Source organism: Astatotilapia calliptera, chromosome 14, assembly GCF_964374335.1.
Source record: "Astatotilapia calliptera chromosome 14, fAstCal68.1, whole genome shotgun sequence".
In the NCBI taxonomy this organism is placed as follows: Eukaryota; Metazoa; Chordata; class Actinopteri; order Cichliformes; family Cichlidae; genus Astatotilapia; species Astatotilapia calliptera.
This window is the reverse complement of record NC_137435.1, coordinates 36,995,163-37,020,504: the sequence shown is the minus strand read 5'-3', so window position 1 is coordinate 37,020,504 and position 25,342 is coordinate 36,995,163. Positions and strand designations below refer to the sequence as shown.

General features: G+C 39.2%; 1 protein-coding gene across 1 annotated transcript; it reads right to left on the bottom strand.

The window, feature by feature from the left end:
• Positions 1-659: 659 nt before the first annotated feature.
• On the bottom strand, positions 660-22,977 carry wsb1 (WD repeat and SOCS box containing 1). The gene is made up of 9 exons (XM_026193180.2): positions 22,585-22,977; positions 21,124-21,292; positions 14,541-14,824; positions 9,049-9,180; positions 7,752-7,852; positions 5,650-5,822; positions 3,571-3,684; positions 2,777-2,884; positions 660-2,567 (listed from the first exon to the last, which is right to left on the bottom strand). Exons 1-9 carry the CDS (start codon positions 22,622-22,624, stop codon positions 2,405-2,407), a joined length of 1,284 nt encoding a protein of 427 aa, XP_026048965.1. The 5' UTR covers positions 22,625-22,977; the 3' UTR covers positions 660-2,404.
• Positions 22,978-25,342: the final 2,365 nt, after the last annotated feature.

Genomic DNA, 25,342 nt, shown 5'->3' with positions numbered 1-25,342 from the left:
GGGGAGAAGGCAGGTCTTCCTACACCGTGGCCAGTTGGCTCCAGGGTCACTGTTGGGCCATCCTTATAAGCTAGAATTAGCTAGCCTCATGTACAACAACATAACAACAGAAACCCATGGTATAAAACTTCTTTCAGAGAGCTTTTGGGATGACAGCCAGGAGAAATGGTCAGGACATGGTCATCATGTCCAGAACAAGCAGACATCACACAGAACTTGTCATGATTTCATTTTTCAACTAAACCAGTTGAATTGCTTACTGAAACTTAATATTAGTTATTTCCACTTAATATGATGAGTGCACTGGATTTCAGTTTTATGCCCTCTCTGTTTGGGAGCAGACAGGACAGGTCTTCTGAATTCATGCTCGGGGATGTGTATGATTGGGCTGCAGGGCAGTGTGGTGATAAACTACAGAAGCCCTTGCAAACCTGATAAAGCTAATAAGAAGAGAAGGACAAAAATCAAATTACCATACAAGTAAATGCCATTTCTGACATTAAAGATGAAATAATCCTCGATGGCAGTGGTGATTTTGACTGTGGCACTATTGTATCCTTTGCTTATGCTGGCAGACTCATGAAAGATTCAGATTCATAAAATCATGAAAGTATAGAAAGCTGCAGATGGATGGATTCTTGAAATAATAACCACCAGTACAAAGTGTCAAAAAACACCTTTATTGAAAATTTTAAAAAAAGATCGCAGGAAATTAATACATTCATGTATTTTGGAAATATTTACCACTTTATACTCCATCTGAGGCAGGAATGTATTTCTCTAATCACAATGGTAACAGCTATATGAACATCATGTAATGCCAACCCATAACGATTCTAAATCCCACTCACACAATTAACACTATCAGAAATGATAACAACCCCTACCATTTCCACACTAATGAAAGGACACAACTTTGGCATTAGCACTGTCAGAGAACTTATTGCCACAAATGATTGACACCTGCTCCATCCACCCTCCTACAAAACACCTGGAGCTCCCATCTCTTCTCACAGACAAACTAAAAACAATAAGATGATCAAGAAGTTTCTAAAAACTCAGCATCTGTCCAAGTTCAGTGAGTATGAAGGTCTGACAACCACATGGCCCAGAATGGCAGTTGATTGATTTTAATTACTTTGGATTATTCCAGGTTGCAAAGACTGCTTACTGTAGTTTCTATAAACAGAGTCCATAAGCACAAACAGTCTACATTTGAGCCACACACACACACACACAAAAAAAAAAAAAAAAACCACACACACACACAAAGATGTGCAGCTGTTTTAAGGAGAACAAGAACAAATTAATAAAATACAAATCTTCAACACAAGAAGTAGATATAAAAAGGAGAAAATAAAGGTCACAATTTTGATATGTTTATGGACAAAAGACAGAATCATGTGTTTACACACAAGGTTCTGTCAGATTCTGTATGTTCAAATACAAATAGTTAAGAAGCAGAGGTGCTTTATCTAACACTGGTCTCTGTAACACCCTCAGGCAGGGCACTGAAAAAATTAACCATACTGTAAACATACTAGGGTGGGTGTGAGTACGTTACACCTGCAAGTTTGAGGAAAAATTAGCAGAATATTTGCAGTTTACCCAAACGGCATCTCTTGACTTGGACAGAAATATTAAGAGTCATTCAATTTCTTGCCAAGGGATGACTACCAAGATGGTGGATACCCTATTCATCAGGCTCTAGCTTGATAGCTAGCATCTTTTACTGACAAATGCTGTCCTTTCATCAGAAATAAAAGCTGCTACAAGTTTTTCAGTGAGCGAGTATACCATGGTAGTGTAAATACTGTTTCAGAAAAATTTGAAAAACCTCCAAAGAGACCATGTCTGCATCATTATTTCCTTAGTATTGATAAGATGTAAATAATGGGCCTCAAGACCCTGCATCCCATACCTTTTCCCTTTAGTTCCCGCACCAAAGCAGAAAAGAAAACCTAACATTAAAAGCAAGCCCCACTGCAAAGCCTGTGTTAAATGCAATACCTATTCCAGGTCTGTGGAACTAATGCAGAGCTTAATAATAATGCAGGTGGACAGCTGGAGGCAGATGGAAGAGCAGCCGAAAATTACTGATAACCACACTGATACAGAGGAGGAGACCTGGCAGTATTGACCTAACAGGAATGGGTGATGTGCTGGGCCCTGTACACTCATTTACAAAAGCACTTACAAAAATAAATATGTACAAGATAAGGTAGTGATGGGCTCTGGCGAAGACATGGCCCTGGGCTTTCAGAAAAACAAACTTTTCTTCTTCCTGTCCCGATCTTCTTAGATTGTTCAGAGTTTTATGAAAAGCTGTTCAGAAAAAAAGTGTTTCAATGGTTTTTCAGTATGTTGCCAATACAAATGCAGTCAGATCAGCCAATGCCAAGGATTAAATGACTTTGTAGGTTAGGTAGTCACAGAGGAGTGCAGGAATGGCCAGCGCCTCCACCTGCTGGGTGCTCATCACTCGACGGAGAGCCATTCTGCACATGTGCTGCAGACTGGCAATGCTACGTGGACACTCCCAGAAGTGCACGCTACCATCACGAGTCCTAAAACATAAATCAAAAGGAGAAAAAACAGAAAACTGAGCTAATATTTCAGAGAGCTCTAAATGTAGTAAGGTGGTGCAAGGAAGCTGAGGGAAAAAATGATGAGGCTTCCTTATCGAAAGTCAGGATGTGCCCAGGTGTAGTTTAACTTCAAATGTGTGTGTGTGTGTGTGTTAACAGAGCATCGTCAACATGTTGTGGCATCTTACCCAGCAGCAAGGACACTTCCTTGAGCAGAGAAGGCACAGCAGAGGCCATTAGAGACAGAGGCAATCGCCAGAGGAGCCCTTTCCTCAATGCTCCAGAAGCGAACCAGCCTATGTAGAGAGAAACAAAAAAATAAATAAATAAAATTGTCACAACCTAAACTGCAAAAATTTTGCTACCACCAGACCAATATCTGACCAGTGACCAAGCCAAATAGTTTCCTGTACTTCTGACTGGTTAACACATTTGTCTTAAACCTTTCAATCTTCCCATTTTTCTCCAACACTCTGAATAATAATGTGGGAACGTTGTGAAGCTTCCTCTCAACACTTTCCCAGCAATTCAGTGCTTGGACAGTTAGCAGTCAGAGTAATTGATAGCCACCTTGTTACAGTCATGTAACCCAGGACAAGCCAAAGAGACCAACAGTAGCTCTGCTTCTGAAACTTCCAAGAAGACATGAGTGTTGAAGAGAGAGCACAAACTGCACCAGACAAGCTTTTCTGCTATGCTCCAGTTGACTGTACAAACATACTCTCGAGAGGCCCAAAGACAAACACATGTGGGTTTGTCATGGCTCACTCTAGTTTTGTGTTCTAAAGTATTGTAAATAGACCACTTGCTTATATGCTGCTGAAACTGGTCTTGCTGATGCATAAAAAAAAGATCATTCTCTTGTTTCTCGCCTTCTTTGTCTTTAAATCATTCACCAGACAAAAACAGTGAAAAACAAAACAAACAGATTTTAAGAATAAATAAAAACATACACACATACATTAAATTATATTAATATTACCTGTCATCTGTAACACTGGCAATGTGTCGGCCATCAGGGCAGAAGCTCACAGAGCGAACCCAGCGGTCATTTGCTCCTCCTGCAAAAATGGGTGAAGGAGGGGGGAAGAGGTGGCTGGGAGAAGACAAAAGCAGAAGTTCATAGAGCATCAGTAATAGAGCTTTTTGGATTCAAATTTTAAAACTCGCCGTTTGGAATGAAAAAAGTCATAATTTAAAAATTTTCATTGTACATCACATCGTTATAGCTTTTTATAAAGCATATTTATGGGTTTCATTGTGTTTGAACAGTGGACAGAAGATAGGAAGCTGGGGAAAGAAATCAGTGACTGACATGCAGTAGGTGGCTTCTTTTTGAAATTTTCATTTCAACCATGTGCAGTGGTGCAGTAAACAGTGAAGCGAGACAGCATTCCTTCAAGACCATGGTGCTACATATAACAGACAATCAACCCAGTACTACATATAGTGCAGTGTATATAATTTAAAAAATAAATAAATAAATAAATAAAATAAAAAAAATCAAAGATTTCCTTATGCAGGCCTCTGCTGCTCACTCCAGAGCATGTCAAAAATAAATGCATTTTTGAGATTCATACGTTTCCTAGGTCATTATTGTAATTTGCTGTGGGACGAGACAACAGAGTGACATTCAGTTGGGCAGACTGAAGCAGGACAGGTTTGCCCACAGGAAGCGGAGATGAGAGTTGTTGAATTAATCACCGACTAAATCAAGGCAGATCAGTCGACTACCAAAATAATTTTTTCTTGCTGTACTACAGATGAAGACGAAATTATTAGTCCTCTTATGAAATTTAAAGTTTGTCAAAATTCTCAAATTTTCCCAATTCCCTTTTCAGCAAGCAAGGACTTTTCAACATATCATTTCTAAACATGCTAGGTTTCTTGAGAAAGCATAAATCATGTTTGCACAAAATAAAAGAATTAAGGATCAAGAAGTTATTGTGATCCCGCAATCACAGGGTGATCTAACAAAGCACTAGAATTTATTTACAAAAATGCAGCCTGTTCCCAGTGAGCCAATTCAGCTAAATGAGAAAAGGCTACAGGAGAATAAATATGCTTTTGATATAATGGATAACTGATAGAAATCCCTTGGCACTGTGCAAAGGGTTCTGAGAATTGAAATCTAGGTGGGGTGCAGGATTTATCCAGAGGAAACGGCATTATTATAACTATTCCACCTGAAATATGTCAGATCACAAGTTATTGTGCTACATGTGCAAATGTACAGATCACATTTTCATAGCACATAGCAACATTCAGGCATTAATATAACACATTTACACATATTCATTGATAGCTGTGTTTTCACAAACATTTCACTTTTATTCGCTACAGAGTCAGGAAAGAGAAGTTGCTTGCTGTTTGTGCACTGCTGAGAAAAAGACAGCTCAGTTTAATTAATTTCTGCTTCTGCTTTAAAAAAGCAGCATTATTGAGGAGCAATAAGTGGGGCTCACTTGTCAATACTCAGCGTGAGGACTGAATGAAGAGTTTTAGGACAGAACCAAAGTATTGGCACTGGGATCACAACTCAGTCATCCACAGAAAGTCCTAACATACATGTGCCGATCACATCTCCCCCACAAAACTCAAACTGCGCCTCTTTAGTAAACCCAGTCAAAAGGCAGCTTTGGGCTGCAGCAGATGTTAGTAAATATGTCCCTAAAACTTCCTTTTGCTTTAAAAGTGCAGTTGTCATTTAAATAACTTGCATAAAACCTAGTGGTGAATAATCATGTCTCAGTAGATTCAACACAGCGAACACTCGGCATTACATTCTTAAGGAGACTAGTGTAAAGCCGTTCGGATTCTCAGCGCACTCCTCTTCTCTTTTCCCCAAGTCCTTATCTCACATTTCCTTGACCTCAATTAAACCTCAACGTCAAGGAAACGAGTTAGGCAAAGCCAATGGGGGACTTTTGGAACACTTTCTTTAAAGGAGATTTATTTTAGTTTACTTAGGGCTGCCGCTCAAACGAGCAACATTTTGTTTACCAAACAAATGTGTACTAACATAATATTGAATATCTGTGTTGTTTGGATTTCTTCTTACCCCAGTTCCAGGAGGATTGTGGCCTTATGGTGGTCCCAGACAATCACTCGGGTGTCATAAGAGGCGGTAGCTAACAATGCTCCATCTGGCGAAAACTCACAAGACACCACATCATGGTGATGTCCCTCCAACTTTCGGATCAGCGTGAACTTATCCATGTTCCATAGGAACACCTGCAATAAAGAATGACACGTTATAGCCCATGGAATGATTTAGACTGTATGACTATAGATGTGTTATCTTACACTAATTATCACTAGATGCACAAAAATCAACTAGAAATTAAATTAATTAAATTAAAAGGAATTAAATCAGAAAAATAGTTATGCTCAAATTATGCTCAGTGTCACTATAATGCTTTGTAACCTTAAACCAGGCAGAAAAAATAAATAGCAGAGCCTTGCTAACGTGCAGTGTGCTACACATCACCAACACTATGCCAATAAGAACACTTTCCTACAATGACAATAAAAATAACAAACATTTATATAACTGTAAAGCTTCTACATTAGAATTTACATTCATACATCTTTCATTACATCAGTAAATGAGCTAAATGTACACTATTTTAATAAAAAAAAAGTCTACACAAAAAAGAGAAAATAAAACAAGTAGTAACTTAAGGTAACATAAAGTTACTCCACTGGTTTCCCCTTTCAGAGATTTAGTTCACTGTGTTTACAATAGGCTCGCATCTCCGGCAGAAGCCTACGAAGAGAGACTGCAAGAGAAAAGAATATTTATGGCCAAAGGATCGATACCTCTGGCAGAGTACACATATGCACGCACATGCGATTCGCGCGTGCCCGCACACACAAACAGACACGAACATACAGGCACACACACACACACACACGCAAAAAGTGACAATCTGCATAAGCCTTTTTCTTTTAATGTCAGCCATGGTCAGAATGTTTATTAATAATGTCTTTGATTTGTGGCATTTATCACAGGACTGTACGAATATGAAACTTTTAGGGCCTGCCACTGACTAATTATAGGAAACTATAAATGATGCTGGTCGTTAAAACCTTATTTAATGGTCTATAAAAAATACAGCTTGCAATCTAATACTACTGTTTAATCTTTCTGTATGGGTTCTTTTCTTTTTTTGTCGTCATTTTTCAGTTAAAAGAAACAACATTTTTCACAGCTGAATTCCTGAAATGATGGCAGAAAGGTTGAGGTAAAAAAAAAGAAAAAAAGAAAGAGCATAAAGTATTGCTGCTCCCTTTTATTTGTTTAGCGATGGCAGTGCATGTGTGTTTGGGTGGGGGGTGGAGCATAGGGCCACCATTTACATGACAGTTTTAAAACTACAATTAATAAAGTAAATAGAGCAACCGCGACAGCAGAAGTAGACAGACACGGAGCAGCACCTACGTACAGAATGACCTTGCAGGTCAGGATGCCAGGCTGCCCCTGGCCAGGCCTTTGGGCATTGCGCACTGTGCGTCCGTGGTTTACCAGCTGCTCAAAATGTCAGCGCAGCGCTCCTTTCAAAACCAATCACACACTGAGTTTTACCACCACCTGTGACAAGGAGAGCAAGACACACACTGTAGGGACATAAAACCTAACAAAACTATCACCACGTTAAGAGTAATCTAGGTTTGTGATACTATGCATAAGGTTAGCCAAAGCTGGCCAGTCCATGGAATTGCTATTCAGCAACATGTTTGACTTGTAAATGATTTACAATGATTTCGAATTTTTTAAAATGAAAAAAGTATTTTTGGGGCAATTTATGTTTAAGTTAAACATTCCCCAGTATTAAAGAGGTTTTTTTGTTTTGCCTCTCCCACTTCCATGTCCATACTAAAAGATTAACTTCAGCTATATAACATTCATAAAAACAATTGTCTTCTTCATACTTCATGCATACTTCAGAACAAAATCCCTTTTTCACAGCATACAAAAGCCAAACAGAATCTAGATCCAAGCACTTGACTGTTGACACCGAGCACAGTTTATATTAAAGGTAGACAAAGAGGTTATGGGGTCTAATTGAGGTTTGATTGAGCATAACTGATCACAAGCAACTGCACAAAGATTAGCTAGGACACTCATAAAAATGAGTACAAAGGAACTTGTTTACGCACCGACTTTCCTGCACCAACCGAGCACAGAATGGAAGAGTCAGGGGAGAAGGAGCTGCAGTACACCCAGTTCTGATGGCCCCTCAAAACCTTCACCATATTACCTACAAGAGAAAATGACCGGGCTCATTACTCTGAGTGCAACATTTCTGTCACAACCTATATGCCAGTCTTACATTTTGATCATGTTTATATTGTTTTATTTAATCAATATTTAACCAGGATATTTAGTTTCCCGTGAAGATCGTGATTAGAAATAACTGGTCAATATATTTTTGAACCACTGCCGTGTTAAGAGTTAAGTGTTAGCTGCATATTTGCTAAAATTGCTGCTACTCATCTACTAAAAAGTAAGCAATTGGTCTTTTCACAACACTTATTTACACTGCTCTTTTATTTTGCGATATTACTTAGTTGCATTAACATTTTTAACTGACACAATGTATGGAAGGATTCAGGGTTCTGGTGTTGCATCTAAGGTTCCCATGATCTGCAAATACTCTCAAGGTAGCATGTGGTTAGTGTTTTAAGTGAGATTCATGGTTCAGCATGGGTAGCGTTCTGGGGTTGGGCCTTCAAAGAGCTCCATTGTCAGATAGAGGCAGTTTACAAAGTTTGTGGTACAACTGGTCTATGGGTCACGCTTGCTTGTGCTATTGTTGGTCTGCCAGCAAGCTGCAGAGGAGAGCGAAGTTACAACATACAAATTGCTGATGTGAAACAGAGTGTTAAAAACAATGGAAAGTGCTTACTGCAGCTAGTTTTGCTTTTTGCAATTCTTCCATTCCTAGTGAACTCTGTTATCGCTTTCCTTTCTTATTCTGGCCCACTTGTCAACCAATAACCAGACACAGAGGTCATATGTATCCAGTCATGTGCAGCTAGGATTTTGGAAAACTGCAGGACTTTGTGTGTCAGGATGTCTGCTCTGCTAACTATCTAAACAGCAGTATGATGAATGCAAACAGACGCATTATTTGACATAAATTAATCTTGAAGCAGCATCTGGGTAATAAATGGAACTAAGACTCTTGTGTTTGTCAGGTTGCATTTTCTCAACATTAATAATAATAATAATAATAATAATAATAATAGGGACTTATCACTTCACTTCTTCATTGTGAACTCAGTGTAACTGTAAACACTGTTTGCTTTTCTGGTTTTAAAGACCAGGGGCCTTATATTTCAACTGTGAACAGCATGGTCTCAGTTAAGAAATGAGGCTATTACTTCTTTGCACTGGAACGAAAAGCAAAGAATAAGGTTGGTTTTTAAAGTCAAAAACAGCTCATCCACTTACCATCATCTTTGAGATCCCATACACGAAGGGTCTTATCTCTGGATGCTGACACCAGCATCAGACTACCATCAGGAGCAAAAGTTAAGTCTCGTACTACATCTGTATGATCCATCAGATTCAGCAACAGTTTTCCTACAGAAAGCAAACCAAAGAAAGTAGATTAAAAGAAATGTCAGTCTTCACAGGCAACAACACAATTTCAGTTCTAAAGCTCCAGCTTTGTTTGTTTCAGGGACGAAAACCACAAGGTTAAAAATGAACGAAAAACTGATTTTAATTGCCAACTGAAAATTAAGAAAAAATACACTTGTGTTGCAGATAACAATGGTACCTGAAAGACAGGCATAATCAAGGACATAAGGTGTTAACTTGAGGAACAACCCTCAACTAGACTTTCTTTTGGAGCATTTAGCCCTAGGGGTTGGGTGGGATGGAGAGACTGCTGATTTCTCACGGTGCCGCCAAAGAGACATTTTTTTTCTTTTTTTCAATTTTTTTTTTTTAAATTAAGAACAAAATCCGACATCTATAATTCCACAGAAGCCACACATTAAATACTTTTAGAAATTTTGTTCGTTCACTGCAAAGCCGAACTATAGAACTGTAGCTCCATCTCCAGCTTTAAATTGGTCACATATTTGTATATCTTCCCAATCTACAAACCAAATACCAAAAAGAAAATATATATTTTTAAAAAGTCTCTAAAGGACTGTTGTTTCACGGCATTTTAAACTCTAAGGTAAAAATCCTATAATAATACAGAGAAATTTTAATTGCAGCATTGATGAAACTGGGATGGGGTTATCACAAGGGACAGGAAAATTAGTGGTACTACAAGGAAACAGCTAGAGAAACATTAAACAAATTAATTAGCTTAATTGGCAACATTGTGTGCCCCAGGGACCATCTGGCTGGTTATCAGAGATCGGTTTTCTGACGGTATGGGGGCACACTAGTGCCTATGGAATTGGCAACTTGCTCATCTGGAACAACCATTAGCCTCCTAGGACCTGGCGTCCACATATGTGGACATCACATTTCGGGTTCATTTTTCTCAGAAACAAAAATCAGGTTAAAAATAAATAAATAAATAAAAAAAATCAAAAAAAAATCTGGTAATTCTTTGTTTGTACATTCATCAGGTCCCAATATAGAATAGAATAGAATAGAATAGAATTCAACTTTATTGTCATTGCACATGCACAGGTACAGGGCAACGAAATGCAGTTTGCATCCATCCAGAAGTGCTTTAGTGATATAGATATATTACAATATATATTAGCAATAGTATAGATATGTAAGTATATTACAGATATACAGATATACGCTTCCATCTAGAAAACATCTTTTCCAGGAAAGGCATAGTATACTTCATCAAGGTAACTGTAGAGGCTAAGCCTACGCTTGAAGCCACTGAGGTGGTCGTTAACGGGGGTGACGCGATGTCACTGGTATGCATGAATTAAGTTCACAGTCCAATAAATCCAGCAGTATGTATCTTGTCCTTTTTGGTCTTTATTCTGTATCGACTTAGCATAACAGCGCAACGTTCACAAACTGTTTGCCTTCTTAATGACACACCTGACGCCGATTACGTGCGTCTACCTTAAATACCTTTACATTACATAATCAAAACAGAAAAAGGTGACCTCTAGTGACCACATAAGGTATTAACCCAAGAATGGCTCCTACACCCCGGCCCCTAATTGAAATGGCTATCAGACATGGCAATTCTAATCACAAAGAAAATAAGGAGCCACTAATACAGTCTACTTTAGACCTATACATTCACATAAATAAACATAAGTAACACACTTTTAACCTTGAAATGGGAAAGCATTTGCAAATCACTGAGCCAACTTTTCCACTTTTGCAACATGGTTTGGGGTATTGGTTCATCCCATCCCAGTTTCCTTTTGCAAAGCTCCTGCTGCATTCCTTTGGCAGGCAGCAGGACTGGTGCAAGACACCCCAATGGATCGTAAATGGAACTTGATATTGATAACATTCCACGCCTAGTACAGGATTTTTGAGGGATATCCATTTTGAAGTTGAATGTATCAGTTTCCACGCACCACTGCAAGCCCAGAGCTCTTTCTACCGGAAGTTTGTCTCTGTCAAGATTTAATTCTTTCAAGTCTTTAGCCCTTTGCTCCTCAGAGATACTTTGTCAAAGGGGAGGATTTACACTGACCAAGTGGGTCAGTAACAATCGCACCCTGTTGCAGAGTGCTGAAAGATCCTTGACCAAATCGACAGCATCTGAGGTGGAGGCCACACTCTTTAAACAGTCGTCCACATAGAAGTTCTCTTTCAGCGTTTCACATACCTTGTCTAGGAATTCAGTTTTATTGTCCTCAGCCGTTTTTCTCAAAGCGAAACTGGCGCAGCTCGGGGAAGATACTGCACCGAACAGATGAACAGTCATGCGAAACTCAATTATGTCCTTGCTCAGATCTCCATCTGGCCACCATAAAAAACGCAGAAAGTCTCTGTCCTCTTTGGCAACTTTAACTTGATAAAACATTGCCTTTATGTCACCCATAAATGCGACTGGATCCTGTCGAAATCTAAGCAAAACCCCAAGCAATGTGCTTGTGAGATTAGGACCTTGTAAGAGCTGCTTGTTTAATGATGTCCCCTGGAATGATGCCCCACAGTCAAATACAATTCTTATGGATCGTTTTCTGGGATGGTAAACTGCGTGATGAGGAATGTACCACTTCTTTCCATTTTCGCAAGACAGCTGCTGTGAAGGTATTTGCTCTGCATATCCATTACTTATCATCTCGTCCATAAAGTTTTTATATTCTTTATGCAACTGTTCATTCTTGAGAAGTTTTCGTTGTAGACTTTGCAATCTTTGTTTAACTATGGAGAAATTGTTTGGCATCTTTATGTTATCCTTTTTAAAAGGTAACTTCAAACAGTAGTGTCCATCTTCCATTGTTGCAGATTTTTCCATGATCTTCATGAACTTAAGGTCCTCCCTTGACAAACCCTTTTCCTCTGTAACCCTTTCATTAAAGTCATAGTTATATTGACTTTTCAACATCTCCTCCAGCTTACAAACAGATATCCTATTTACAACTGTTGGTGGGTGCTCGCTGTCCAAGTTGCTTTTACCATCTTCCATGGGCCCATTTATGACCCAACCCAATGCTGTTCTTATAGCATATGGGCCATTCCCCTGGCTATGAATGACCTCCCATGGTTCCAATAACTTGGGAGTGTTGCATCCAATCAACAGGTCCACATTAGCCGTTATGTGGGGAATTTTAACCTTTGACAGATATGGCCACCTGATCAGATCTTCCTCCTTTACAAAGTTATCCGTGGTGACAGGCATCCTTTCCTGTGTTAGGATTTCTGGAAGTTCATAGAAGGCATTGCTGCCTAAACCAGAAACTTCAAGACCAGTAAGTGAGTGGGCAGAGACGACCTTTTCTTGACCCAATGTTTGTAACAGGAAGTGAGTTCTTTTCCCCACAAGATTTAGCTTTTGCATGAGGTGCTCTGAACAGAAGCTAGCTGAACTGCCAGGATCTAAAAAAGCATGTCTGTATGACATGACTACCTTTAACAGACTTTATTTGAACTGGCAGAATGGAAAGCAAACCGCTTTCTCTTCCGGCCCCTGTATGACCACAAGTTTTTACATTCTTTGAAGAGGAGGGCTCTCCATAGCATTCAGGACTTACACCATCGTTATCAATATGGAGGACAGTGGGATGACCTTTACCACACGTTCTACATATCAAACGCTTAGCACAGTCCTTGCTTGTGTGCCCAGCACCTAAGCAACCAAAACACAGCCCTTTCTCCTTTAGAAAAAGCATTTTGTCTCTGTGCTTCTTCCGCTGAAACTGTTGACACTCCTCCAGTGTGTGTCGTTGAGTACAGCAGACACAAGATGGCTTTACTGTAAAGTCATGGCTTGTTGTAGTAATCAGCCTTTCCGTGCTGTAGGTTTTATTCATGTTCATGGGTGTGGCTGTAGCAGCAAAGCTGTTCCCTTTAATTTGTTTGCTTGGTTGTGACTTCAGTCTGTTGTCAACCTTTGAGACAGGGCTTGTTGACGTTACATTCTGAATGTCCCCAAACAAAGGATCTGAAAGAATTTTCACCTGCTTTTCAATAAATGCAACCAAATCTTCAAACCGAGCTCTGTGTTTAGAGGTTTCCAATATATCATATGCGAACGCTCTCCATTTCTCTCTCATTTTATATGGCAACTTGCACAAAATGATTTTCATGTTCACTGGCATGTCCAGTTCCTGCATATGTTGCAATGTTTCCATGACATTACAACTCCCACGTAAGAAAAGAGAATATGCTTGCAATGATTTCACATCTTCATTTTTAATTGCAGGCCAAGATAACGCCTTGTCAATGTAAGCAGTTGCAATTTTATATTCATTTCCGAAGTGTTCTTTGAGCAGTTGCTTTGCTTGTATATAGCCTTGTCCTGCAGCCATATGTTGACAACTGCGTACCAGCTCTCTCGGCTGTCCTGTTGTAAACTGCTCCAAATAATACAAGCAGTCCCTCTTATTGGCCTTTTCTTCCACTCCTTGTTCAAACGCATTAATGAAAGATGTACTGAAGAGGATCACCATCGAATACAGGTATTTTCCTGGATGGTAATGACGATGCACGCTGATGCTGAACAAGGGTTGCAGTTATTTCATTTTGTCTTTGTAAAATGGTACAAATGTCCTCCGACCGTCCTTCTGCCGCTGTAGGAATTGACCTGGGCGATGGAGGATCCACATTGTGAAATTGCATTGTGATGACCGTTTGAGCTTGTGGCTCACTTTCAATTTCCGTTCCTGGCAGGATCATTGCAGATATGTTGCTTTCAGTCTGTACTATTTGCACTGCAGGTTTATCTTCATTGACTGGTGTACTAGGCTTGACTGTGGCTGAAGCAGCTGTTTTCTTGATTTCCCTTTCATAATATGAATTCATAGCATTGGACGATATGTTAAAGCTATTAAAACAGCATGGGTTTGTAAGGAGAAGAGACCAAGTGCTGAACTGGCCTGCCTGGAGTCCAGATCTTTGGCTATCTAAAAACTAATCATGCATATCAAGAAATAAAAAAAATAAGTCAAAGATGCAGGAATATTGAGTGGAGAGAATCCTGTATTAGACAAAAATGAGACAACAATCCTCTCCCAAAAGTCCACCAACTGGTCGCCTCAGTTTCCAGATGTTTATGAGCTGTCAAAAGAAGGGACTTGTACAGTTGTAACCATGACCTGACTTTTTTTAATGTGTTGCTGCCATTAAATTCAAAATGACAACATTTTGTTTTCTTCAAATGGCACGGTCTCTCAGTTTACACCTTTGATATATTTCCTATGGAAAATAAAATGTTCAACATTTGCAGAGTTGGGTTTATATTTCATAGATTCAAGTATCTAACATGATTATCAACTGGTGAAGCTGAAGAGAGCTACTTCTAATTAATGATGATGTGTTCTCACCAGTGTAAACATCCCAAATCTTGATGCGACCATTGTTGAGGCCTGTTGCCAGGAGCAACTGATCCTGTCCAAACTTGAAGCGATGCCACTCAATGTTGACACAGCGGCTGTGCTTTTCTGGTACTGAGGAACCAAAGGCCAATCCCCAGACAATATCACCACAATCTATGGTGTGTTCTGGTGGCTGGCCTGCTGCTGGGACTACTTGACCACCATTGCTGCTCTGACGAGACAAATGCCGAGGGCTCAAGGCATTGGTATCCTCTTCTCCATGGTCCACTGAACTACAGCAAAAAAAAAAAAAAAAAAAAAGAGTGGAGAAAGAAGGATGTCAATTATGGAACATGGTCAAAGAAAGGAAAGGTAAAAAGCTAATACAAGTCTAAAACATGTAGCCTAACTTTGGTAGATGTTTCCAGTACAGCTGCAGTGATTCAGACTAACTCTAATAACTTGATTATGAGAAACCATTGATGCAAATTCCTTGCTATGATGTTTTATTTAAATCCATACAACAGTCAGTAGTGACCATGTGTCCATGAGCACAGTGTGACGTATCACATGTGTAGCAGTCATGATTTGATGGCGGGATGGAGGCAATTGCTCTTGGGTATACATGAGGCCCAGTTTTTAAAGGAAAGATTGACTGCAGCAATCTACTGCAGATGTCAAGAGATCTTAGTTTCCTTAACAAAAACAGGTGACACACTCCCTTTTTGTATAGTTCATCTATAAGCAGGGACCAGTCCAGTTTGTTTATCTCGGTGTAAAACCATCCCAAAAATTTACACAGGGTAAAAAAGGAGGCCTGAATTTCCTTGGCTTGGCTCAACTGATGGAGCTGGTTGTCCTGGAGTAGTTGGTGGTGGAGCTTCCGGTAGGCACCACCCAGTGTGTCTGCTGCCACCGGCCCACCAGATTGGACACAGCGGTAGCCCTGGCAGGGGCCATCTAGTGGCCCGGCAAATGTGAGTCGCTGGGGCTGCTACATCCGTTGCCACGGCGGCTGGTGGAAGCAGAGCAACAGCCACTTTCTCCAACTAACCTAGGCTGTATCCCAATTCAGGGTCTGCAGCCTCAAAGGCCGCATTTTAAGGCCGATTACGTCACAGCGACGCGACGAAGGCTGCCCCAATTCAAAGGCTGCTCGAAATGCAGCCTCAAATGAGTCCTTTATTTCCCTGAATTTTGAGGATGTGGCGGTGTAGACTTCGTGGCCCAACATATCCCAGAATGCATAGCGCGGCAGTGTGTGTGGATAATTTTGCTGGAAAAAAACGGCAGAAGAGGGGCGCCCAAAGAGTAAACTTTTAAAAGTAAGTACTGAATATTATGTCACTTATTTATGTGCAAATGTTTAATAACGAAGAACAAAACATTACTGTTGGCCACATGTCGGCAAAGTTATGTGACATTAGTGATGTTTGTACTAACTTGGTTTTAAAGCCTTTACTTTAAAATATACGCCGTTCAATAGTCGACCTTAATCTTATAGAGAATGTGATGATTTTATGGATAATTAAAGTCAGTCATACATCCACAAACACAACAGTTTTGCAGTCCTGAATATCACAGCACAAGCAGGATTCACTGCACTGTTAATGTTAGCTATGTTATATTGCTGCCTCTGTTCGGTGGTGTTGAGCCAAACGGACTTTAACGTGTGTTTGAACGACCTGACGGTTCACTCGTTAAGCTGAAAGAAAGATGCTTCAATCACAGCAGTCACACATGTGTCCAATGTACCATCTGGGAACTCTTCTTGTTTAGCACTCGTAATAACACAAACACTAAATCCTCCTTCACTCCTCGCATTCCACCAGTGTGTGAATACGAGAGTGAATGAATAGTGGCATTGTAAAGCGCTTTGGGTGCCTTGAAAAGCACTATATAAATCCAATCCAATCTATTATTATTATTATTATTATTATTATTATTATTATTATATTCTGAGGTAAGTTGATCTATAGTGTTACATCATATTCTATAAGGATGTTATGTGTTTGTAGACTTTCTGCCCAGTTTGACCCATTTAGCAGAAGTCAGCCTGTTTAAGGCTCTGATATCTGTTCTCTATGACTTACAGCAGTTATGACATGGTCTGATTTTCTCACCCAATAAACAAATATTTAATATATCAGTCTACTCTTCATTTAATCAGAAACAGTTATCACAGCTCGTACATTTGCTTTTTCCACATATATGTAAGCATTGAGCAAAATGTAATAATGCCAACATACTGAAAGAACAATATTTGTCTCTTATATATGATACATCTATATATACACTGTCAAAGATACTTGTCTTTGAGTGAAGATTTAAGGTGATAGGACATAAATAACTGCAACTTGAATCTTTACTGAAGCTCAGTATTTGACACAGAGTTCAACCCTCCGACTCCCTCCCCCGACCCAAGAGAGACTTACTGCATACTGGCAAGGTGCCAAAGGGTTATACAACAGGCTATGGTTCATAAATATCCTATGGTACCAGTGGAAATTTTATATATGGGCAAAACTTAGAGGCTAAATGATACGGGCAGCATGCACCTATTGAATATGAGAATGAACTGGCATGGTTTCAGTATGCTAATAGGGCAGTGTGTAGGGGTGTGTTCTCAGCTGGTAGGGACACAGGTCTGTGCTGAGCTCAGCGGTGACATGAGATCGTTCGACATGGACTCTGGGGGGAGGAGGAAATGGCAGGGCTTTCATGGGAGACCCTGCCAGCTCCAGCAATTAGCTCCAATGAAGGTGGAGCTGGTGAACCAGCTGGCCGTTCCAAAAGCACCTTTGCAGTGCCACAGCACACTTGTCTTGCAAAGAGTGTAGTACATGCACAGTTTCAGGTCATCTCTTGAGTTGGGATGCCGAAAGAGATACCAACTGACCAGGGCACATTGTTTATGTCTAGGACACCTAAAGAGGTGTACGAATTACTGGCCATTAAATCTGTTCAGACCGGTGTCTACCACCTTCAGACAGACGGGTTGGTGGAGCAGCTGAATAAGCCTTTGAAATCCATGATTCGTAAGATCATATAAGAGGATGAATGCAATTGGAACCACTGGCTGGACCCTATGTTGTTTACACTGCCAGAGTTCCCTAGGACTCCATGGGATTGTCTCTCTTTGAATTTCTGCTCAGCAGGAAGCCACATGGGGTGTTGGACCTAAATAAAGAAAGCTGTGAGGAAGGGCCAAACCCTGCTAAGAATGAAATTCAGTACATTCTGGACTTGAGAGCAAACCAATACACACTGGGTAGGTTATCTGAGAAAATGTGCTCTAGGCTCAAGAACATCAGCAGCGCCTGTAGAATAGAGAGGCTAGTCTCAGACAATTTTCAACCGGAGAAAGCTCTTGTATTACACACTTCTTTTAGCTCAAAGTTACTCGCCACGTGTCGAGGATCCTACATGGTCACACCCTATATGATAAAACCCAACAAAAATAAAGTTTGTGTAAAGATCAGAGCTACCAGACCAGTTGAAGCGCATGTTCCAGAATCTATAGATTACAAGTACAATCTATACTTTACTCAATACACATCAGCTGAGTGGTTTCAAATATTTTCAAAACAAATAGCAAACCGACTCAATTTGGCAAAAAATCAAAAATCATGAGGTTATGCATTTCTTCAGGGTGACTTAGATGTTCTGTAAAACAGTTTAAACTTGTACATAGTCTTCATTGATCTAATGACAAGTTATCAAAAGTTCAAAGAGATCCTACATGTAACCAATGCAGTCACACTACTGCATCCTTGTCATTTCCAAAACTAGATAGAATTTTGGAATTCCATTTTGAGACCCTAACCTGTCTTTCACTGCATCATTAATAGCAGAGTAACAGAACTTGTGAGGTATCTTGAAAAGCATTTACAAATAAAATGTATTACTATTAATTTAAACTCCACAATTCTGTAAAACATGTCACAAATTTATTAACTCCAATTCAAAATGTGATGTGGAACAAAATTCCTCTTTGCCTGTATGCACAAACTGCACACAACACTCTGTTGGAAAGCAGAAAATAGAATGTCATTAAAGACTTCTTAGGAATCTATTTTGTTAATATAATATTTATAATATTGATTCTCTCATTAAATAAAGAATTTTTTTGTTACTGCATAATTTCATATTAAAGTGGTATATCTGGTAAAATGGCACCAAGTGGATGCAGGACTTATTTCTGTTTTGCTTTTTTTGTTTTTTTTATTGTTCTGTTTGACTGTTTGAGTGTCTGAAGAGCAAAAGCATGAGACTGGAAATATTACACTGATTAATTTAATTAACAAGTACCCAAAATTAACAGTCCCATTAATAACTGCATTTTGAAAGCCATGTGGTCAAGGGTGGAAATGGAAAATGTTCCTGGAGAAAATTTTGCATCTGCCACAAAAATGCAACACCACATTGAGTTTTGCTCTTTCTTCTAATAAAGGCATTTAGAGCAGACTAGCAGCAACCCACGCTGCCCACGACAGGTCAGGAGTGTAAACTGAACATAGTTTTTTCTGTTCAAATTTAAACCCACCACGAAGGCTTGTGCATTCTTCCAATTTACAAGCCCATCCATAAATTTACCCCCATTTGGCCAGTGGCAGGAGCTAATTTCCACCCATGCATGTGGTATGTAATTCAACCTACTGAAGACAGAAAGAAATATGAATTTTACCAAAAGACAGTTTTCACTGTGTACCATCTCTGCAGAAATGTGACTAAAAGCCTGAAACACTGGAATCTGCTTTGTAAAAAGGAAAACATGATACATTATTGTATGCATCTTGCATTTGAAGTCTCCTCTTCACTGCCTCTGAAGCGCCATTAAGTTTAGTTCAGCTCAGCTGTTTTAATAAAACACCAATATTGCTGTAGAGCAGGACTATGTGGGGCTTGGCTCTAAAGACTGCATGAAAAAAATTACATAACAGAGCCAAAGTTTTGGCACCATGCTTGCAGTTTTGAGCCATCCACTACTGCCAATAGTGTCACACTCGCTCTGACAACATTTCAACATCATTCTTAATAAATAAACAATTCTAGCAGTAACTAACTTATATGTATCTAACACAAAACAAGTTGTTCTTCTCTGCTTTAAAATGTAATTATGTTTGAAGTAAAATGCCTGCCACATTTGCGCATTTTATTATTTGATGGTACAGACCAACTCTAAATGCCAATGCACTGCAATCTGTCTTCATGTATACATTTGCCAGCAATTATTTGCAAACATTTGCCAATCTGTCCAAGATTGTCTGCAGTCTGTACAAGTCCAACTAAGATTAGCTGGCAACGGGTTGCCTCTCATCAAGCAACCTGTACAATTACCTCTCAATTGAAATTGCAAGTAGTTGCACAGTAATTCAGTGTGCAGCACCCTCAACCTCTGGGTGACTGCCTACTTACAATCAGTTCCAGATAGAAAATCAAGTGTTATCACACCATTGTCACACAGAGGCTGCTGTCCTTCTTTTCCTTTAATGTCACTGGGGCCCAACCAGCCACAGCCCTGATGGCCAGGAACAACAGGCACTTCTTTCTAAAGATAACTTCAACATGTGGCTCAGAGTCACAAGACCCTGGTAAGCGGAAAAACACACCATTAAGCAGAGAGTGAGCTGGTAATTCAAACCACGTGTTCTTGGCACTGACAAATGCATCTGATCTTTTAGCTTGAGGTTGGCAGAGACTGATTCAGAAGACAATTAAACAGCTAGAAAGCATGCAGAGTTTTACGTGTATGTAATCATGTAAAACTCATTCTGCTCTCCATCCTGCAACACAGAACAGCAGCTCATGCACCAATGTAATACTAATGACCAAATTCAGCTGGCTGTTAATCTCAAGAATTTGCACATTTCCACAACACCAGCCATTTGTTACCTAAAAGCAGTTTTCAACATGGAGGAGGAGCAGCTGTAACTGTGAGCCCCTCCTGCATGGCTGAGCTCCTCACCCTATCTCTAAAAGAGATGCCAGCCACCCTTCGGATAAAGCTCATTTCCATCACTTGTATACGCAATGTACAACGGACAGTACAGCGTCCGCATCACGTAGCCGAAGCCGCAATCTGTCTGTTGATCTATCCCTCCCCTCTCGAATAAGACCATGAGATACTTGAACTCCTCCACTTGGGGCAGCAACTTATCCCTGACCCACTCTTTTCTGGCTGAGGACCATGGCCTCAGACTTGGAGGTGCCGATTCTCATTCCTGCTGCTTCTGTATGAATGTCAAAATTAAATCATGCGCCCCCCAAAAGCAGCCCCAGCAATGGTAAATGCTCTGTTGTATGAGATAGCACAAAAATTTAATTGTAATCCAATCAAAAAATAATTAAATTAATTATCCTAAAAGCCTCAGTGTCTCATTTTTTTTCCATAAATTTGAAGATTTTTATAATTAGTTGGGGGTTTATCTAAGAAGCAAAACAACAACACAGAAAACATGTACTCTATTACTATAAAAAAACAGGCAAACATACTACCAAGGTAGTTATGATAGTGATATAAAAAGTGCTTGGTGCTTTAAGAAAATAAAGAGAAAAAAACATGAAGGGAAACAAACCAAAAGAAACTTACAAGCTGTTCAGGCATTTTGTCCAAGGGATAAGCCTGACAATGCGATGCCCCTGAGACCAAGCAAAGTAGGAACCATTGGGTGCAAAGGCCACTGTCCAAGCTTCACGCCCAGACTTCTGGTCAAAGGGAGCAACAGGCACCAGGAGTTCGCCAATGAACTTTGCCTTACCTGGAAAAAGCAATAACATAACTTTTTTTCAGCTACATTCTGTAACAAACTGAATGTGCGTCATTTTTCAGCCCAAATAATGCACATGAAACTAACTTCTTTATCTGGCACAGACACAGTTTGTTCACTGGTGCAGATACCTGATTGGCTAATGTGCAAACCATACCATTGTACAACGGGGGAGGGGGGGGGGAGACATAGTTATATTCTCTCAGCTATAATGGGCTATACGCTGATATATGAACTGTCTACAATTAACCTCTGCAGATCCACTATTAACTTTTTACGTTTGGAAATTTACTTTTTTCAAGTCCATTTCTACAGGATATCAAAGTCTACGTGGCAAAGTAACCTTTGGTTAACTTACGTCTTAAATTCCGGATACACAACATACTGGCAGTTTCATAACTGCATTCTTCACATAGCGCACAAAATGGAATCGTTGTGCTTTGTGTTCAGGTGTGTATATATATCGGGGTTACTTGGTAAGACCAATATATAAGTTAATGTCAACACATTTTTGCAACAAGTAAAATAACAGCAACAATAAAACAAATACTGCATTGTTTACATGAGTGAGTAGATAAATATAACTCCGACAACGTCTATACAGTTATGAAGGTTGTCTTTTTGTGTGCAAGAATGTGTGAAGGTACGTGCATTAAGTAAACCACTAAAGGCCTACATGGGGCTGACGTTTATCAATTCTGATTTTAGGATTAAATAAGACGTTTAGTACCTAACTACGGTTATAGCTAATAAATAAGAAAATAAATAAAAGTAATACAGTTAACATGCTAAAGCTACGAGCTCGGTTTATTAGCCATGCAACGTTGGCGTGCAAGCACGCACGTACATCCCTGGGCGGCTATGGTTCTCGCTGTTGTAGGAAGAATGGCTCTCGGCCACTGTTTGTATCAGCAAACCAGCAACAGGGAAACGCTGCACTAACGTATAAAATGGTTTTTATCGTGGATATGCATCAAAATAACAAACCGCACTGAGCTAATATAACAGCAGGGATACATACGTATATAAACCCAAGAAACACTGACAAATAAACGACATCTCTTAACTTAATTAAACTTTGCTTTACCGGTTTAAGCTAAGTAGCCACTAATTCGACATCTTATTTAGTAACAATGTTTTGAAAGTCCACATAGTCTGGTGGAAACAAAGAAAGTTTTACAGTTTGGCATTAGATAAAAAGCACTAAGACTAAAATACCAGGACATCGTTCAGCGTTCTCACCTGCATTCACAAAAACAATACATGTAAAATGTTTTACTTACCTAAATCATTTTCGTTCACAGAGTCTGGGAAGCTTGCCATCTAAATAAGGGCACAGACCTAAGAAAAAGTCGGACACGCACTATGAAACAAAGATGTTTGACAGAAATCTGGGTGCGGATTTATACAGCGAATTTTTCGTTAAAAACGTATGCTAAATTCGGTTAAATCCCTCCGCCAAGCTTCACGTCTGGGGTGGAAAATACAATCTTCGTTTGGCGCGTCTTTTTACTTGAGTACTTCGGCAGTAGACGTTATCTTTGAATCTATAATTATATTGGTAGTGTTTTAACACGTCGCGTTAAAAACTATATGACTCGCTACGCTTTAGATTTCTTACGATCCGTAAAAATACAATGGCTGCCAACTGAACGGTACAAAGGCTGAATAACACCGTGGGAGGGGTTTCATTCTACGTCAGCACAGTTGCCATGGCAATTTAGCCCCCCCCTACACCCCCCCCCCTTTTTGTCTGACGTGTCCTGCGCATCCAGTCATTTGACGTTGTCGGCAACTAACAAAATGGCGCATCCGTAACCATCTGATGGAACACTTTTTTCATGTTTATGTCACAATTGACGCCACTCACAGACAGCTACTCAGTTTACCAGTATATCTTTAAAAATTACAATATTGTTTTCAATTCATTTTATTTATTTAGCACCAATTCCCAACAACAGTTGCCTCAAGAAAAATATCTTACAACAATACAGAGAAAATTGTCCCGATTATCGATTATCCCCTATTAGCAAGTGCTTGGTGGCAGTGGGAAGGAAATACTCCCTTTTAATAGGAATAAACTTCAGTCAGAAACTGTAATTGAAGATATATGTGACCACAGAGTGTCATCATGGTGTTTACCAATTTTAGAACTGAGTAACTGAGCAAGAAGGGCCATATCAAGACGGTGACCAAGAACATAACAAAACTTCTGCAAGGACAGAAAAACCTGCCACAAGAGGAGCCATCTCATCAGCTACAGCCTGTTTGAAGCTAATCCAAATGTTTTTAAAACTAAAAGAGTAAGAGAAAAAAATATTTTAAGATATGAGATCAAATGTTCATGTTTTTGAGCTGAATTACAGGTACTCCATTGAACTCCATGGCAATCCTTCACATTGTGGTGGCAACATTATGTTTTGAAGCTGGTTCTGACCATCAGTGATGTGGTGAGTGGCCAGAATGACGGAAAGATGAATGCTACAAACAATCCTCTGGTTAGACTTGAAAATGGGGTATTAGTTCGTCTTTCAGGATAGCGATGACCTAAAGTATACTGGCAACACAAAATGTTACTTTATAGAAAAAAAATCTTTATTGGTTGTGTTAATGTATTCACAAATACAGTTTACAGACAAATCAGGGTAGAAAAAAATTACATAACCATCACAAAATGAGGAAGAAACGAATTCTCTAATTCCCACTTTCTTCAGACGCCAAGCAATTGAGCCAAATTGTAAAGTTACTAGTTGTAGCTGTATTCACACATAAATTTCAGAGAGCAGAATTAGTTTGGGATGTTCAGTTGTCCTTTCTCATATATACACATGGGCATATACATGTATACATTTAATATGCATTTGTAAATAACCTGCTTTTACCCTGCTGGAGATACTCTAGCAATGATTGCACTAGAATATTACCTACAGTATTCACACAATGGCACAATCCACTTCACATGGACTTTGTACTAGCGAGTTGGCAGGTTCAAGACTGGCTAATATAAGATCCAAATGCATTCTTACAAGCACGAGGGTGTGGTGTATGTGCAAAAACAAAAGAATTTGAAATCAAACAATAGACAGTTTTCTGTTTCGCATTTTAAAGAACATGGGACCCAGTAAATTTTACCTACTTAAAAGTGTTCAACATGTTGTATGTTTCTTGCTCTCTCTGTATAGTCTTACAGGTGCGTTCATAAGCCCATATGCACTGTAAACAACTCACCAGTATCAAACTTGTTGTTTTTTTTCTGGCTATCTAATATGACTGATGCAGCTGAACATGTAGGTATGTAAAAAGGATTTCTCAGCTCTTAGTCTACTAGTTAGTATATTCCACAAAAATACATGTTAGAACATTTCCTTGTATCTGCCTTATTTTAATGGAACGCTAATGTTGTTAATATACACTAAAATAAATCAAATTGATAACATTTAGATTTGATCTGCAAATTTTGAACCATTTTCAACATCCAACATTAAAGTGAAAAATGTTGCTTTAAATTAGTTAATTATAACACAATTCAGTTACAGCTGTAATTATATTGTATTTCCACTTTTAATCTTTTACCTGATTTAAAAAAAAATGTACGTAGTAAATATAAGGTTTTTTATGGGATGTTTATGTTTGTTTGGTTCTAAAAACAAAAAATAAACAAAAACATATATCCTTTGGATTCAGTGTTTTGGAAGACTAAGTATTGAGCAGTACAAACATTACAGAAAAAAAGTCTGAAATCAGAAAACCTGATTTGCTATTGCTAAATGGCTGTTTCATAAAGTTCAAATGAAAAAGAAAAGTATTTCTGGTCTCTGTTTCAAATGGGCAATCCATTGTTGCTTCGGTGAAATATGAGATTTTTGTGCTTCTGTTTGTTAAGATATCTAGTGTTAGACTTCCCTGAGGAGGAGAACACAAAGTATCCTTAAACAACAACCAACCATCCTATATAAATCAGATAGACAAGCATTGCCTTCAACTACCCTGTAGGACATTATGCTGCTGTTACTATTCCTGTTGTGCACATTATGCTACATT

Coding starts and splice junctions, on each gene's coding strand:
- wsb1 (XM_026193180.2), bottom strand. CDS start 22,624: ATGGCAAGCTTCCCAGACTCTGTGAACGAAAATGATTTAG. Junction 14,825..21,123: donor ACAAAATGCCTGAACAGCTT/GTAAGTTTCTTT, acceptor TTTTTGCTGTAG/TTCAGTGGACCATGGAGAAG. Junction 7,853..9,048: donor ATGGGATCTCAAAGATGATG/GTAAGTGGATGA, acceptor TTTCTCTTGTAG/GTAATATGGTGAAGGTTTTG.